Here is a 14,817-nt window from a genome sequence, read left to right as displayed (position 1 = left end):
GGAAGGTCATATGTCGATGTGTGCGACCTCTGATGGGGACACGGACACTAACTGGTGCATTGGGGTTGTTGCTGGGAAGGAGCTGTTACGTGGGCTGCAGCGGGCGGTCCCGTGTGTGTGGAAGCGGGAGGCCAGCTCCGTGGGGGGCCTGCGGCAGCAGCAATGTGCACCTAAGTGTGCGAGGCTTACCTTGAGGGTCCTGGCCAGGCCGGTGGGGAGGGGCTGGGGGGACACCTGTGCAGTGGAGGTGGGATTGGGAGGAGCTGAGCTTGTTGGTGAAAGGGCACAGTGGGGTTTTTTGGAATGCAGTGGCGGAATCCTGAGAGTTTTGAGTAAGGCTGGGCCGTTTACCTGGCAGCAGCCGACGATCGTGCAACACACGCTGTGCTTGGCTGTGCTGGGTGTGCGGGGATGAGAGCAGGTGGTGCGCTCCGGCACTGCGATGATTCTTCAGTGGTTCGCTGCTCTCGCTTTGGCTTGGGGCTTAAGTCTGGGTGACCAGTTCATCGGACCCCATGGATGAGGGCCAAGAGATGGGAAGAGTGACTGCAAATGCAAACGTTTCAGAAGAGCCGTCCACCCCCTTCTGTACGTCCTGGCCATGGGTCCAGCAAGCTGCGACTTCGCGTGACTGAAGGGCACGTGTGTGCTACTCGCCTCCATTTGGGCTTCACCTCTTTGATACTAAAAACTCTGCTGCCAGAGAGTATGGGCCATGGCTTCCTGAGTCCTCTCTGACTTTTGTCCTGCCCCCAAAGGAAGTCCTTTTTTATGGCCTCTTTGAAATGTGCCCATGCATCAGACCATTTCCAAGTTCATGGTTAAGTCTAAGGCTCAGTAGAAACCCAGAGGCTTCCTCTGGAAAGACATCCGTTAAGCTTATTTTGGACGGTTTTATTAATAACTAGTTAGACTGTGTTCCCTAAGCAAAACGGTTTGTGTAAGTGTTCATTGTTTTGATTTCTTTTTTTATCTGACAGCATTTTTTAAACCAAGAGGAACAGTTATTTTCTGTTCCCTAAAGCCTATTCATTTGTGGTGTGGGTGTGAATGGGAAATGTTATTTATTGCACACACACTTATATACAGAGTTTTGCTTATTTAGATCGAGCTTATACAGAGATCCTCCCACATCAGGAAACTCAAAAGAAGTCTTCAGGGGTTTTGAAGTAGATACAACAAAAAGGCTTCTGTTTTGCAACCCAAATTGGTCTGCTGTAATAAATCTTCCTATTGGTAAAATCGTTTATTTAGTATTCACTTGCCTAATGCATTTTTTAATTTACCAGAGGTGGTAGGATGAAATTAGAACAACTTTGACTGAAATTGATCCTTTGAAAATGTTTTCATAATGTATTTCCCAATGCAGCAAATTGTTATGATCAACGTGACTTTCATCTTTATTGAAATTTTGCTGACATGACTCAATACAAATTCAGTTGGGTGACTTACATAAGTGTATGTTAAAATCATCTTTCAAGTGATGATCGCTTATCCAATTTCTAGAGAGGGAGAGGTATTGTAACACACAGAAACTGGAGGTTCTCCACCAACGGTGACCGGCTGTGTCTGGGGACAATTTTGTTTGACGCAGTAAGGAGCGGAAGCTGCTGGCATCTGGTGGGCAGAGGCCAGTGATGGCGCTAAATGCACTGAACAGAACAAAGAATTATCTGGCTATAAATGTCCAAAGTGCTGAGACTGAGCACTAAAAACTGATATAAATATGACTCCCCCCCGCCCCCCCGCCACCGCCATCACTAAGAGGCCAGCGCTCCATGACCCGACGGGAGATGGAATTACAGAGTCTAGAATGGAGAGACCTGCTATTTAGAGCAAAGCCTGTTTAGAGTAAAGGACTTTAAGGGAGTCGGCCTGGCATGGCAGGATGCTCCCCAGAGCCCCTGTCTAAATGAAGGCTGGGAGAACCCTTCCCTGGCACCTGACCACGAGGACTATTTATAGTACCTTTATTTTAGGAAAAAAAGGTAACATGTTATTGTGCGAAAATTACAAACGTCTAAAAATCACCTGTTTTCCTTAAACATGCTTCCCTTCGTTTTCCACGGCGAACGTGTAATTTCGTCTCGTCACCGTCTGGCGACGTGTCCCGTTTTAGCCGCTCTTAACACGTGACCCAGCATCTCCTCCTCCTCTAATCGCCATTTTCCAAACCCCAGGGAAGGAACGTTTCGGGCCCCTGTGTAACTTTTCTCTCCCTTTCTTTCTGGAGGCAAAGGCGTTAGAACTGAGGGGAGCGTTGGTGCCTTTGTAACTTCGGACAGTTCCCGCGACACTTGGCCTGCAACAGTAACTCGTTTCTTGGGCGGCAGAAGGGGAGTCTGTGTATTGGGCCCGACACACTGTAAACTCTGCACGAGAGGAATTCGCTCTTACAGGGTCGTTGACTTAGGCTCGGTCGTGGAGGTCAGGACGGGGCGGTGCCTCCATCCACTCCATCCACTTCCTCCATCCACATCAGGAGATTGAGTGCTGCTCGGTCGGCGACACTATGTCAGAGACGCTGCTCAGGGTGCTCGCTGGGTGCCAGGCATGGGTGTAAGTGGGTGGCCTCATGCCTGCCACAGAGCTAGCACTTTCTGAGGATTTACTGGTGCTTTCGTTATCCTTCTCAGATTATTTTTATCATCGCCGATCTGTTTTGATGTGGGGCAGTGAAATCTACCTGCAGCCCTCTGTGAGGGGCTGGTGAGGGTACCCCAAATCCCCTTGCTCTGAGAAGAACTCAGTTACATCTCAAACGCCTCTAACTAATGTTACCCTATGTTAAGGTACATCATCTGGAGAAATTTCATGTGCTAGGTCTCAGGCGAGAAGGATAAAATAGGAAAGGCTGCTCCGTGCATTTACCTGGAGACTGGAGTTGTGGAGCATCCCTCGGCTTTGCAGATGTGACGCCTTTGAGGATGAGGTCTCCTGCCTTTGTTTTATAAACACTTTCTTTCCTGGGACCCTAACAACTGCCCACCTCTGCTTTTTCCTGGATCTTCTTCTGTCTCATACCTCCTCTCTGTCTTAAATCTACAGCCTCTTCGTTCACCACTTCTCAGAAAAGAAGCCCCATTGAGTAAACTTTTTTTTCCCTACCCTGGACTTTTCCTAACTTTGATCTTTACGTGCCTCTCGGATTGCACTGAATTTTCCTTGGTTGCCAACCATTCCGGGAGCCACCCCGTCGGTCCCACCTTCGCTCCCCCCGTGTCCTGCTTGGTTCCCTGCTACGTGGATTCTGTCTCTTGTTCTGCTGAACTGTCGCCCCAGGTTCATCATTGACTTCCTGTTGACTGACGCCGTTGGCCTTCCCCCTGCCTCCCTGGATTGCAGTTGGCCAGGCCTCTTTTTAAAATGTGGTTTTATATTTCAGCCCGACTTGATCTCCATTTCCCCTTGATGCTTTATCTCTGTGTTCTTTCTCTTAGCTCTGGATGATGACTTTTGAAATTGCAACTTCTAGACAAACAACAAACATTCTCTTTAACCTCCCCCTTTATTCCCTCTCATCCCTTGTCCGGCTGAATATTTACCATACCCATGATTTTAACCCTTCCAAACATTCTCTGCAGTCTCTGATATTTTTTTCCTGAGCACCCAGCCAGGATTTTTCAATAGTCTCCTGCATTTCCTTAAATATTCTCTCAACATCTCAAACCCAACATGCGCAAAACGAAATGATCACATTCTCCTCTAAACAAAATTCTTCTGTCGATCCTCATGCTGAAATGAATGACATTATCGTCCTCACAGTGGCTTTTTCTCTCTATCTTGGGTCCATCCACATCTCTTTGCTTGCTGTTCCCCCAAATTTTGCATTTTAGAGCAACACTCATTTCATTACATGTCACACTTTGGGGGCTGTGAGTTGGGGCGGGACTCCACGGGGCAATTCCTTCGCTCTTATGACCCGAAGTCGCTCAGTGGCTTTCAGCTCTGCTCACGTAGCAGGTGCCTTGGTGGGTGGCTGGGGAGCTGGGCTCAGAGGGGAGTGTTGCTAGGAGCTCCTCTATGTGGTCTCCTATATGGAGGTCTCAGTATATTGGATTTCTGATCTGGCATCTCAGCGCCTAGAAGACACGTTATAAGAGAGAGGAAGTGGAACCTGGCCGTCTCCCAGGGTCCGGCCTGGAAGCCAGTGTACCATCACTTCTGTCGTATCTGATCGAGCCACACAGTCACAGAGCCGGTGCAGGTTCAACAGAGGGGTCGTGGACCCCCCTTTCCAAGGGAGGAAGTTCAGAGAATCTCTGGCCCTAGTTAATTTGCCATGCTTTCCCTTCCCCATCCCACTGAGGGCTTGCTGTGTTTCCCTGAATTTTTATTCATGTTAAGACACCTCGAAGTCACAGCTTTATTTATTTCTCTTCTGGACAATTGCACTGGCTCCGAGTTAGCTTCACCCCTGTGCTCTTCTCTACCTGGTTTCCTAGGTGCACTGTTGCGAGAATAATTTCATTAGTATTTCTTCTACTGTAATATTAATGCTAGCTCATTGCCTAAGAATAGAGACCTCGGGCCTGAGTTTAGTCTTCCGACCTCCTCGCTGAGCTGCTTCCCACTGCCCTGTACGTCTCCCCGTGTCTGGGCCGAGCACAGTGAGCCTCGCCCCAAACGCGTTGCCTGCGCCTCCTCTTGTCCGGCCAGAGGATCTTCTCATCCTCTTCCCTTGGCACTCAGTGTTCTCCCAGAGGTCCCCATCGTTGAAACCCTCCTTGTCCTCCGGCATTAAACCCAGACGTCCACCCCTCTGTGGACACGTCCTCGATCCCTCTAAATGACAGCAGAGCCGTCTCGGCTCCCACAGCATGCTGCTTCCTGTGATGGCTTCCTCACGGCTTGGATTATAGACAGGGTTGCAACTAACTAGAGTTCTCTTATTTTAAAGCATATTAATGTTTTAAATCATTCATCATCTACCCAGTCTCAGAGCTCCCAACACTATCGTTTCATTTCACACCGTAGGTGCTTGATATCGATTTTACTTGAGTCACACTTGATTTCCAGCCAGAAACATTGCGGGCAGGTCATCTATAAATTTCCTAGGATAAATTCACCAAACGTGGACCATTTTTAAGAGTTGGGTAGCGTACTGTTAATCAGCTAATTAGTAAAAGGCAATGGTCATAGCCTTATTTATTAAAAGGAAGGCCAGTGGTTCTTCGAGTTTCCACATATAGGTCTGTGTTTGCCAGAGGGAATGAAAATGACGTTCTGCGGGAAGATCGGCCACAGCTCTCAGACTGCGCTAAGAGTGGCCGCGATGTCTCGCTAGAGCTTATACGCGAACACTTCTCCCTTCTTAATAAGTGGGTTATCTCATAAAATCATTGAGAGAAAAAGTGGTCCTTATTGAGACACACATATATCCTCACATATCTGACATGCCACCTAGAAAAAAGTCTGCTTGGCTAAGTCCTCTAAGCTTTTTTGTTTTTTCTTTTTTCAACGTAGTGCTGGGGCTTTCCCGAAAGGCCACCACCAGAAAACCTGAACTCGGGGTCACTCAGTTGTTCTCCTGTGTGTGTTCTAGGCGCTTTCTCCACATGACGGGAAGACAAGCTTCCGGGTAGAAGACAGGTGCCTAGAGTCGAAGGCCTCCTGGCCACCATGAAGGGGACCTGCGTCATCGCGTGGCTGTTCTCAAGCCTGGGGTGCTGGAGACTTGTCCAGCCAGAAACAGACGCTTTGCAGTGCCAGCGAGCAGAGCACCCGGTCATCTCCTATAAAGGTAAGGGACACGCATGCTCCGAGTGCCAAGGCACTACCGTCTGTACTTAGTGACAGAGGATAGTTGTGCTTATTACTCTATTATTCTGTGGCTCTTGTTTTAGACATTGTTTAAAACAGGAGCAAAAATACAGAATCCTCCATTGCAAGAATTTCGTTTCTAGAAATTGATCACTGTCTCAAGAAGAATTCAAAACCGGAGTGATCATGGGTAGGAAAGTCCCACCATTGAGACTTAGGTGCTGCAAACATCCTAGGTGTTTGAACCAGGGGATAAACATGGCGATAAAAATGCGACCCACAGAAATAACACCCAAATCAAGGAAAATAAAAAATTCTTCACTTCAGCATTTCCCAACAAAGCCTCAGTCTTGCCATTAAACGCATGCTTCTGTCTCTGTCCAAGCATCGCATGGCAGGCCAGGTTGGTTTAATGTCTCAGTATCTCCATGGATCTGTGGGATTAATTAAGAAGTATGTATATCCACTCATTTGTTCTTTCATTCATCGAAATTTATTTAGGGTTCTTTTCACTCCGGGCACTCAGCATTCACGATGAAAAATAAATTAGTCTTTGTCTCTGTCCTCAAGGAACTCACAGTTATATTATCAAGTGAAGTACAATTAACCATACATTGTTTTTTCATAATGTAACCAATAATAGTTTTATGTTTTGTTATTTTTTTTAAACTTTGTATCAGGAAAAGTTTCTAATATGTATAGAAATAGAAAGAATAGTCTAAGGCAGTGGTCCCCAACTTTTGTGGCACCAGGAACCGGTGCCCGGATGAGAATCTAATGCCTGATGATCTGAGGCGGAGCTGAGGCGGTGATGCTGGTGCTGGGGAGCAGCTGCAAATACAGATGAAGCCTCACTCACTGGCCCGCCGCTCACCTCCTGCTGTGCGGCCCAGTTCCTAACAGGCCACGGACCAGTACCAGTGTACAGTCTGGGGGTTGGGGACCCCTTGTCTAAGGAATACCCAGCCCTCACTTTTATTAATTCACGACCACCATTTTTCTTTTATATTTCCACCCATGCTCTATGCCACACCCACCAAATTATTTTGAAGCCAATTCAGGGAATCATATGATTTTATCTAAAATATTTCAATCCATAACTATAAAAGAAAGGGAATTCACAACACCACAATCACAACAGACAAAGATTCTCCCAAAAATAATTCCATAAAATCATCGGACACCCATTCACCGACTCATGAATGTTTATGCATTTTTTAACAGATTGAATCAAGATCTAAATAGAGTTCATACATTGCAAATGGTTGATATATCTTCTGAGTGTCTTTTAATCTTTTATTTGTTTTTGTTGTTGTTGTTGCTCCCCTTGTAAATTAATTATTTAAAAAACAAAAACAAAAACAAAAACCTGAGCTCTTTCTCCTTTAGAATTTCCCACGGTCTGGATTTTGGCAAGTGCATTCCATTGCTGTCAATCAAATGTTCTTCTGCCTCAAATATTTCTGTAGAATAGTAGTAACAGCAAGAGGCTTCTTAGATTCAAGTTCAAATCTTTTTGTCTCTACTGTTTCATCGATGGTGCTGTGTACTTCCGTTAGAGGCGGATAATAGCCAGGTGTAAAATTAGCGATGATTGATGATCACTCCCTAAATTTACTGGATCATTCATGGGTGCCAAACTGGATTTCCTCATTTTATGATTCCTTCCTCATTTAATGGCAAGAATACTTGTATATAAAGTAACATTCCCTCATCATTTATTTGAATATTCTAAGGGTACAGCTCATATAGGTCTGGCAGAATAATGTTTTTTTTTTCTTTTCCCTTTATCCCCCACCCTTTTTTTTTAAAGAGATTAGTTCATTAGTTCTCCAACATTATCCAAAGGGGATAAAAAGATGTTACATTTGCTTTTTGTTTTTGTATACATAGATTTAATACATAGATTTTGATTTTTGATATATTTCAAGCAATTACAACTTTTATTCTTAGAGATGGTAACGTGTTCTAAGCCCATGCGAGCCTCTTGAAGTTGGCTCCCAAGTTCTTGCGAGACAACCCACGTTAGTTTGGTTTCTCCCTGGGACAGCGAGATGTTCCTGCCTTCCCTTGTCCATTTCCTTTCGTAGACCTGAGAGGCGACCATTTGTGCTGATTCGAGCACGGAGGCGTCCAGTTAGTTGTTTTCAGTGTGCAGAGCCGAGGAGAATGTTTTTAAAGATGCACCGTGAGTTCCTCTGGGGACTTCCATCTCATCTCCAGGCCTCTCCAGTTTTCTGAATCTCTTCAATCTCTCAGCTACATCTTTCTCTCCCGCACACAGAATCCCAAGTCCCTGCAGGCCCGCGTGAAAATTCTTCGCCTCTTCCGGAAATGGATGCTCAATTGTTTCAGAATAGCAGTGACATGCAACTCTTGTTGATTTCCACTGCTGAAAATCCTTTAAGAGGATTTTATTTTCTTTCAGTCATGGGGCTCTAAATTTTGGGGGGGACATTAAAGCAAACTTGTTGCCTCAAAATCACTTGAAATAATTTCCCCTTGTATGGCTATGCCAACTGAAAGCCCAGTTAGTTTTATTTGTTTAATTTTGCTTGTAATTTTTAGAGTTTTAAAAAATTTACATTATACTATTATGTAGTGTTCAAGGTCAAATTAATGAAACGAGGGTGTCAGAGAAACTTAGATTTGCTCCCTCTTTTCTTGACCCTGTCTATTCTCTCTGCGTTTGGCTAACCTTTTACTTATAGTTTATGGCTTATACTTCTTTTTTAATATGAAAATATCACCCCCCCCTACAGTCTAATCTTTCTTTCTTAGATAAAAAGTTGCACATGCGTACAAACTTTTCTCTGTAGCATTTTTTGACATAATCGTATACCCTGGAGGCCAGTTCCCAGTAGCATAGATTTGTGCCACCCCTTTTCAGAGCCATGTAGCTGTCCACTGTGTAATGACCACAATCTACTCAACTGCCCCCACTGAGAGATGGTTAGGTTATTTTCTGTCGTTGGTGATCACGGATGGTGTTACAACGAGTAGCACCTCTTGCAAGTACCATTGGGAGAGATTTCTTAAAGTGGGATTGCTAAGTCCAAGGATGCATCCATATGTGGTTTTGCTGGATGTCGCCCAATTTCCACGCATGAAGATTTCTCCATTTTGTATCCTCATTGCCCTGTGTATAAGTATCTGTTTCCCACCAGCCTTTCTTGCAGAGTTTGCCGTCAGGCTTTGGGATTCAGGCTCATCTCATAGTTTATAAATGGCATCTCAGCTTCTTTTCAATTTACATGTTTTTAATTTGGAGTGAATGTAAAACGAACATTTAATAGGTGCCTATTATGTACCACAGCCTGTCCTAAATATTGAGGTGACAGAGGCAAAAAACACAGTCTCCGTTAAGAGTTGAGAATATCTTTAGGAATACAAAGCAGCAGGACCACTGCGTTATCGTCCACTGGCGTCGTTGCTGGGTGCCGTGGGACCCCGAGAGAGAGCAGCCGAATCAGACAGCCTGGGCTGTGGGAGCGTGGTTACGGAAGGTTTCGAGGATGAGGCAATGCCAGATCTGAGTCCCTAATGGTTGTTAGAAGGTGCTTACGAATCTCATGAAGAAGAGGCATTCCCAGGAGAGGAGAACAAGTGCCTAAGCCCCGAGGTGAGGGGGGTGGAGCATAGCAGTCCTGGCAACGGTTGTGTACGGTGAGTCATGAAGTTTTAGCTTCATTTTCGGAAAGGAGGTGTAGTAGTGAATGGGGATCCATGACGCGTGCTATCGCAAGGCATTTTAAGAAGTCTTTGTCTGTCTGGACCGGCTCAGCTTGGAGGACGGCGAAACGGTGGCAGGGACAGCCCGTTCTGAGGCTGCCGCTGTGATCAAAGGGAGCAGGGACTGAGCCGAGGGAGCGGTGGCAGAAACATAAAGAATCAGGTGGATTCTAGAAATCCAGAGCGGGTGTTTTTGATGATTTAATGGATGTAGGACAGGAGGGAGGAAGAGGCACTCAGTACGATCCCCAAGGTCCTGGCTGTTTATTCCGTATGGAAGAAAGAAGGGGAAGCAGGTGTGAGGAGCGTGATGCTTTTAAATGGAGAAAGCTGAGTTCCCCAGCATCAGATGGAATTATCTGGTTGAGAGCAAGGCATCATGGGACTTTTCGAGAGAGGCAGCCATCAGAGTATTCAGCGGTGCGGAGCTCAAGGCAGCTGTGGGCCAGAAGGTAGAGCGATAAACTCATCTCGGTTTGCCTAGGACTTTCCTGGGTTTAGCACTGAAAGTCCTATGTTCTGGGCAAACTGGGACAGATGGTCGCCTCCTAAAATCCTTACGCAGCGGTGTATTTGTCTCCTAGTGCTGCTGTCCCGAAATACCAGCAACTGGGTGGCTTAAACCTGCAGAGATATCTTCTTGTACAGTTCTGCAGGCCAGAGCTCCAGAATCGAGGTGCTGGCAGGGCCATACTGTCCCCAAAGACTCCAGGGAGGAATCCCTCTTTGCCTCTTCTTAGCTTCTGGTCGTCGTTAGCATTTGTTGGTGTTCCTTGGCGTGTAGACACATCACTTCAATCTGTGAGTCTGTAGTTACCTGGTCTTCTCTCCGTGTGCCTCTTTTTGGCTTCTCCTCTTCTTTTAAGGACATCAGGCATACTGCATTTAGGGCCCATCCTAACCAGGATGACCTCATCTTGACTCATTACATCTGCGAAGACCTATTTCCAAATAAGACACATTCATAGGTCTAAGGTTCGGTCTCAAGGTATCTTTTGGGGGGACACAATTCAACCCATAACGAATAGCATTTATTAGAGCAGATTTAGGGCAGTGCAGGAGGAGGAATCCAGGAGGTGATGAGCAGAGGGATAAACACGGGATGAAGGAATAGATATAAAAGGAGAGCATCATTGTCTCGGCCAGAAGGGACATGAGGAAAGAGAATATTACTTAATCATCCTTAAATGGTGATGGGAAGAAGCCAGGTGAAGGAAGAGGCTAAAGAAAGAAGAGAGAGGGGGAGATCAATTGATTAGGCAGAGTCCCTGGGCCGTAGGAGGGGTCGGATACTGGGCACAGGCAGGGGATTAGTTTATAGGAAGCAGACTCCAGCTCCGGTGAGCCTGGAGGGAGGGCGGCCAGGGCACCCAGGATGCAGGAAAGTTAGTGGGTGCGATGGCCGGGAGCGTTTCCATCTCAGCTGAGAAGGGGCAGCCAGGCCAAGGGCCAAGAGTGTGGGAGCTTTAGGAAGGAAGTGCTTCTCTGAAGAAAGAATAAGACTGGTGACCAAAAACGCACACCAAAGACTCCCTGTGGATGCCGGCAGCCAAGTCCGCCCTTGAAATGGCTCGTGTTACAGCTGAGCAGGTGGCCCCTGTTAATGGTCTCTGACCACTTCTGTGTAACACATGATGAAACTGTGACGAGAGAGAAATGTTGGAAGGAGTGGGGAATCGCGACTTTTAAAGTCTTGGTTTTCACCTGCCTTTAACATTTCTCGACTTAGCGTGCCACGTTGGCGGTCACTCTGCTCAAGAGGCTGCTAATGAAGCGGACCAGGTGCCACAGTGATGTCTTCATGCAACGAAGCACATTTTATCAAAGTCTTTTTTCCAATATTGTCTTTCTTTTTAAATCACTTTTAAAAATTTTTTTTTAAATTAAATTGGGGGGGAGGTAACTGGTTAATAACATTATATAAGTTTCAGGTGAACTGTCTGTAATACATCTGTATATTTCATCGCAAGCTCACCACCTAGTCTAGCCTCCTTCTGTCACCATATAATTGACCCTCTTTACCTTCTTCGTTCCCCTCCCCTGCCTTATTGATTTGATTTACCTGGCCAGGCAGAAGATACTGGCAGTCCCGTTTTTCCCAGCCTCAGTAAAATATCTTACCCCTGGGGGCTTCTCTAGCCTAGCGGAGTTCACTGCTCAACACGCTCTAATGGCTTGCTGTGTTCGCAAGGTTACTCCCTCGACTGCATGTTCTGGAATATTTCTCTGTGATTGTGCAGGGGCTGTAAACACCCCGGCCCATTACGGACACACCGTTAACACTCTGGCCTTGTCGTTTGCTTAAAAGTCTGTTCCAATAAAGAGGGTGACCCTTCAAGACAGCATGATTCTCAGCGTGCTTATGGAGTCTCATAACCATCTCCGAAATGACTTTTAAATGTTTAATGTCCACTTAGCGATAGTGCCATATTCCGCTTCTGTTTGTTTATTGATTAAGGTTTCCCCCAGCTACTTGGAGAGTGTGCTCCGGTTACTGGACTTGGTTTATGGGGAGCGGTTGCACGCTGTGCACGGGGGCGGACCGCTGGTGAGGTGAGTCATGCCACACTCACGTTCTTGTCGTGACCGACGAGGAGGCCTTTCTGCAGTGTCTCAGCTGGCAGCACTTCGCGTGAATGCCTAAAATCACTCCTGCCTGCAGGGTCGAGCAGTGCGCTGTGAATTCTGCCCTTGGAGCCCTCCGATTTTTCTCCCTGACTCCTGAGTGTTCCTGTTGAGCGTCTTCCTACTATGGATTCATTGATTGGCCTGAGGATTGTTTTGGAACTTAGGGGAGATCTGGAGGGACTCTTGAGAGAGGAGAGCCACATTTGACCCCAGATCTGGGAAGGGCATTTGAAGGAAACAGAATGGGCGCTCCAGCTTAGGCCATCGCTGGGGCGGGACTGGGGAACGGCACTTGTCATTTGAATTTAAACAGCTGCCTTTGTCCCGACGTGAAGCCTTAGGCAACTGAAAGACCATGACCGGAAGGATCCAATGCAGGATTTTAAAGTTGGGTCCTGGTCCCACACCACAGTGTGAATGAGTAGTTTTCATGGGTCCCATATTTTTCTTTTAAATCACATAATTAGATTTCATTGTAGTCATGTCTGCAGGAAGGTATTAATTTATTAAATGTTGACAATAAAAATATATGACATGTTTTGCAACTCTATGTTGGCTCTTCTTTGTGCTAACTCACTGGAAGCGCCGGCCTCTCTCCGCCTCTGAGAGGCTGTCTTTCTACCATTTTGTAAGATGGCCCCGCACACATTTCCTGTGGCCTCGTTAACTGCCTAACTGCCCATTGTCCTACCTCTTGCCACTCTTCCCCTGACTTCCTTATTGTCCCTGGGAGCTTTGGTGTTGTTTGGCCTGCCACTTGCTCCCCTTGGGGCTAGAAAGGCATAACCTGGCCGCCTCAGTTACCCTTGAAGGCACAGTGAACTATAGCCTTTTAGGAAACAAGGATGGGGACACCAGAAGGGAGCCCCAAGGGGTTATTTTGGTGCCACGGCTCCATATATGTCCCGTGGTCTATGCAAATCCCGTGGCTCCATACATATCCTGTGGCCCCGTTGGATGTCCCATGGCCCCATGCATGTCCCATGGTACTCCATTTTCTCTCCAGGTTTTGACTGTCTGGTGTCATGGCCCTAGCTAGATTTCTCCTTTTCTCTAGGATCTGGGACCCTTGTCACTACTGCAGAGGCTACAATAGATGATTTGTTGAGTCCCTGTAAGATTCCAGTCTTTGAGTACGTGAACCTGGAGCAAAATTGTTTCTAGAAGTTCTCCCTGTTCATCTAGTCTCAGATCTGCCATTTGTCCTTTATGTCACACGTGTGTAGGACTGCATGACAGTGGCCTACTTTCTCTAAGGAAGAATTAGCAAGTTCATTTTCATTAAAAATAGATTGCATAAAATTGATTTTAATACTTAATTTTAATATTTTCATATGAATCTGATTAAAGTATAGCAAGACATACCAATTGTTGAAAACTGTCTTGAACCAAATGTTTTTCTCTGTAAAAACTAAAATTTATGTAAACCAAGTGTGAATCTCTTTGATTTTATAACAGAATATGAGTTATTCTCCTGTGAGTTTCCTTTGGGAGGAAAAGTGTTGTTTGGATCCTTAAAAAGTCCACTCTCCCATAAAGAATTTGACTTTTGTCCTCATACATATGACAACGTTGCATATAATGTAACGTCAAAATTGCATGGGTATAATGTTCAAACCTATTCGCAAATGAAGCAACACTGCTTGTTTTTTACATTAAAAACTACATTTGAGGATACATTTTTGATTTGAAAGTCTGTTGTTAGTTTGCTCTCTGAAAAAAATAAAATATTAAAAAAACACCACTTTTCAACTCTGTAATGTAGGTATGTAATGATTATTCACGAATGCATAGAGGTGTCAGAAGAAAATGCAGTATAAAACCACTATGCGTTAATTATTGGAACTGGTTCCAATACCTGCGTTGCCCTCTTATGTCGTTGTGGATCTTTGATTGATAAGAGCTGAGTCGACCCCCGTCGCACGTTTTTTATAAACAATGATTAGGTTCTGAAAGTGGTTTATTGAGTTTTGAGAATTAACAATAACTTTTGTATTACTTTTGTGTTCTAGGGCCACTAATGAAATAATTTATAAGAGTGAACATATCTATATTTTATCTTCAGATAAAATTTCCAACTTTTCATTGATTTGCCTCGGTAGGGAAATAGTTTTCATTATTTTAAGACTGCAAATGGACTACTTTATAAGTGAAGCAGTTCAATGCGATTGCCATAAAATCGGGAATATGATTTTGTAACGTTATTGTCAGGATTCCGATTTCAAACATTCATTTCATTTGGCCTCAGATGGTATACAATTGTGTTTTATTTATCTTTAAGCATACAATAGTCTTTCTAAGCATTAAATGGGCAATTCATCCGTGTCTCACACTGATGGTAGATAGAAATCTTGTCCTTGTTTTATGTATGAGGTAGAGTTGGAGATTAAATGTAGCGAGAATAAAGTTTTAATTAGGCAGTATTTTTCTTGGATTTATGACCTCTTGCCTTCTTTTAATATCAAAGCAAGATAAACAACCACGGTTCCATCTGAAAGGCAAAGCATTAAGGCAACTCCAGCAGAGAGCAGTGCTGAAATTTTTCTGTTTCTAATGTGACAAAGATGCCAATGAGGTTCCTCAATCTCATTTAGTTTGTCTGCTAATTTAATCAACACCTTAACTTTTCGATTTTCCAGAAGTTTTTTCAGTATGGCGTGGAAAGTAGGCAGAGGTCGACCGTGTTTCGGAAGA

At 45.2% G+C, this 14,817-nt stretch overlaps 1 protein-coding gene across 1 annotated transcript in view; it reads left to right on the top strand.

Annotated features, from left to right (window-relative positions):
* Nucleotides 1-14,817, top strand: part of SEMA5A (semaphorin 5A) — a 411,791-nt gene that overhangs the window by 134,084 nt on the left and 262,890 nt on the right. The window contains 1 exon segment of the mRNA XM_006915860.3: nt 5,546-5,743. Within this exon segment, the coding sequence (XP_006915922.1) occupies nt 5,623-5,743 (121 nt within the window). The 5' untranslated portion in view covers nt 5,546-5,622.

Source organism: Pteropus alecto, unplaced genomic scaffold (genome assembly GCF_000325575.1).
Source record: "Pteropus alecto unplaced genomic scaffold, ASM32557v1 scaffold66, whole genome shotgun sequence".
Taxonomy (NCBI): domain Eukaryota; kingdom Metazoa; phylum Chordata; class Mammalia; order Chiroptera; family Pteropodidae; genus Pteropus; species Pteropus alecto.
The sequence above is the reverse complement of the archived record's forward strand: the minus strand, read 5'-3'. Positions and strand labels throughout refer to the sequence as shown.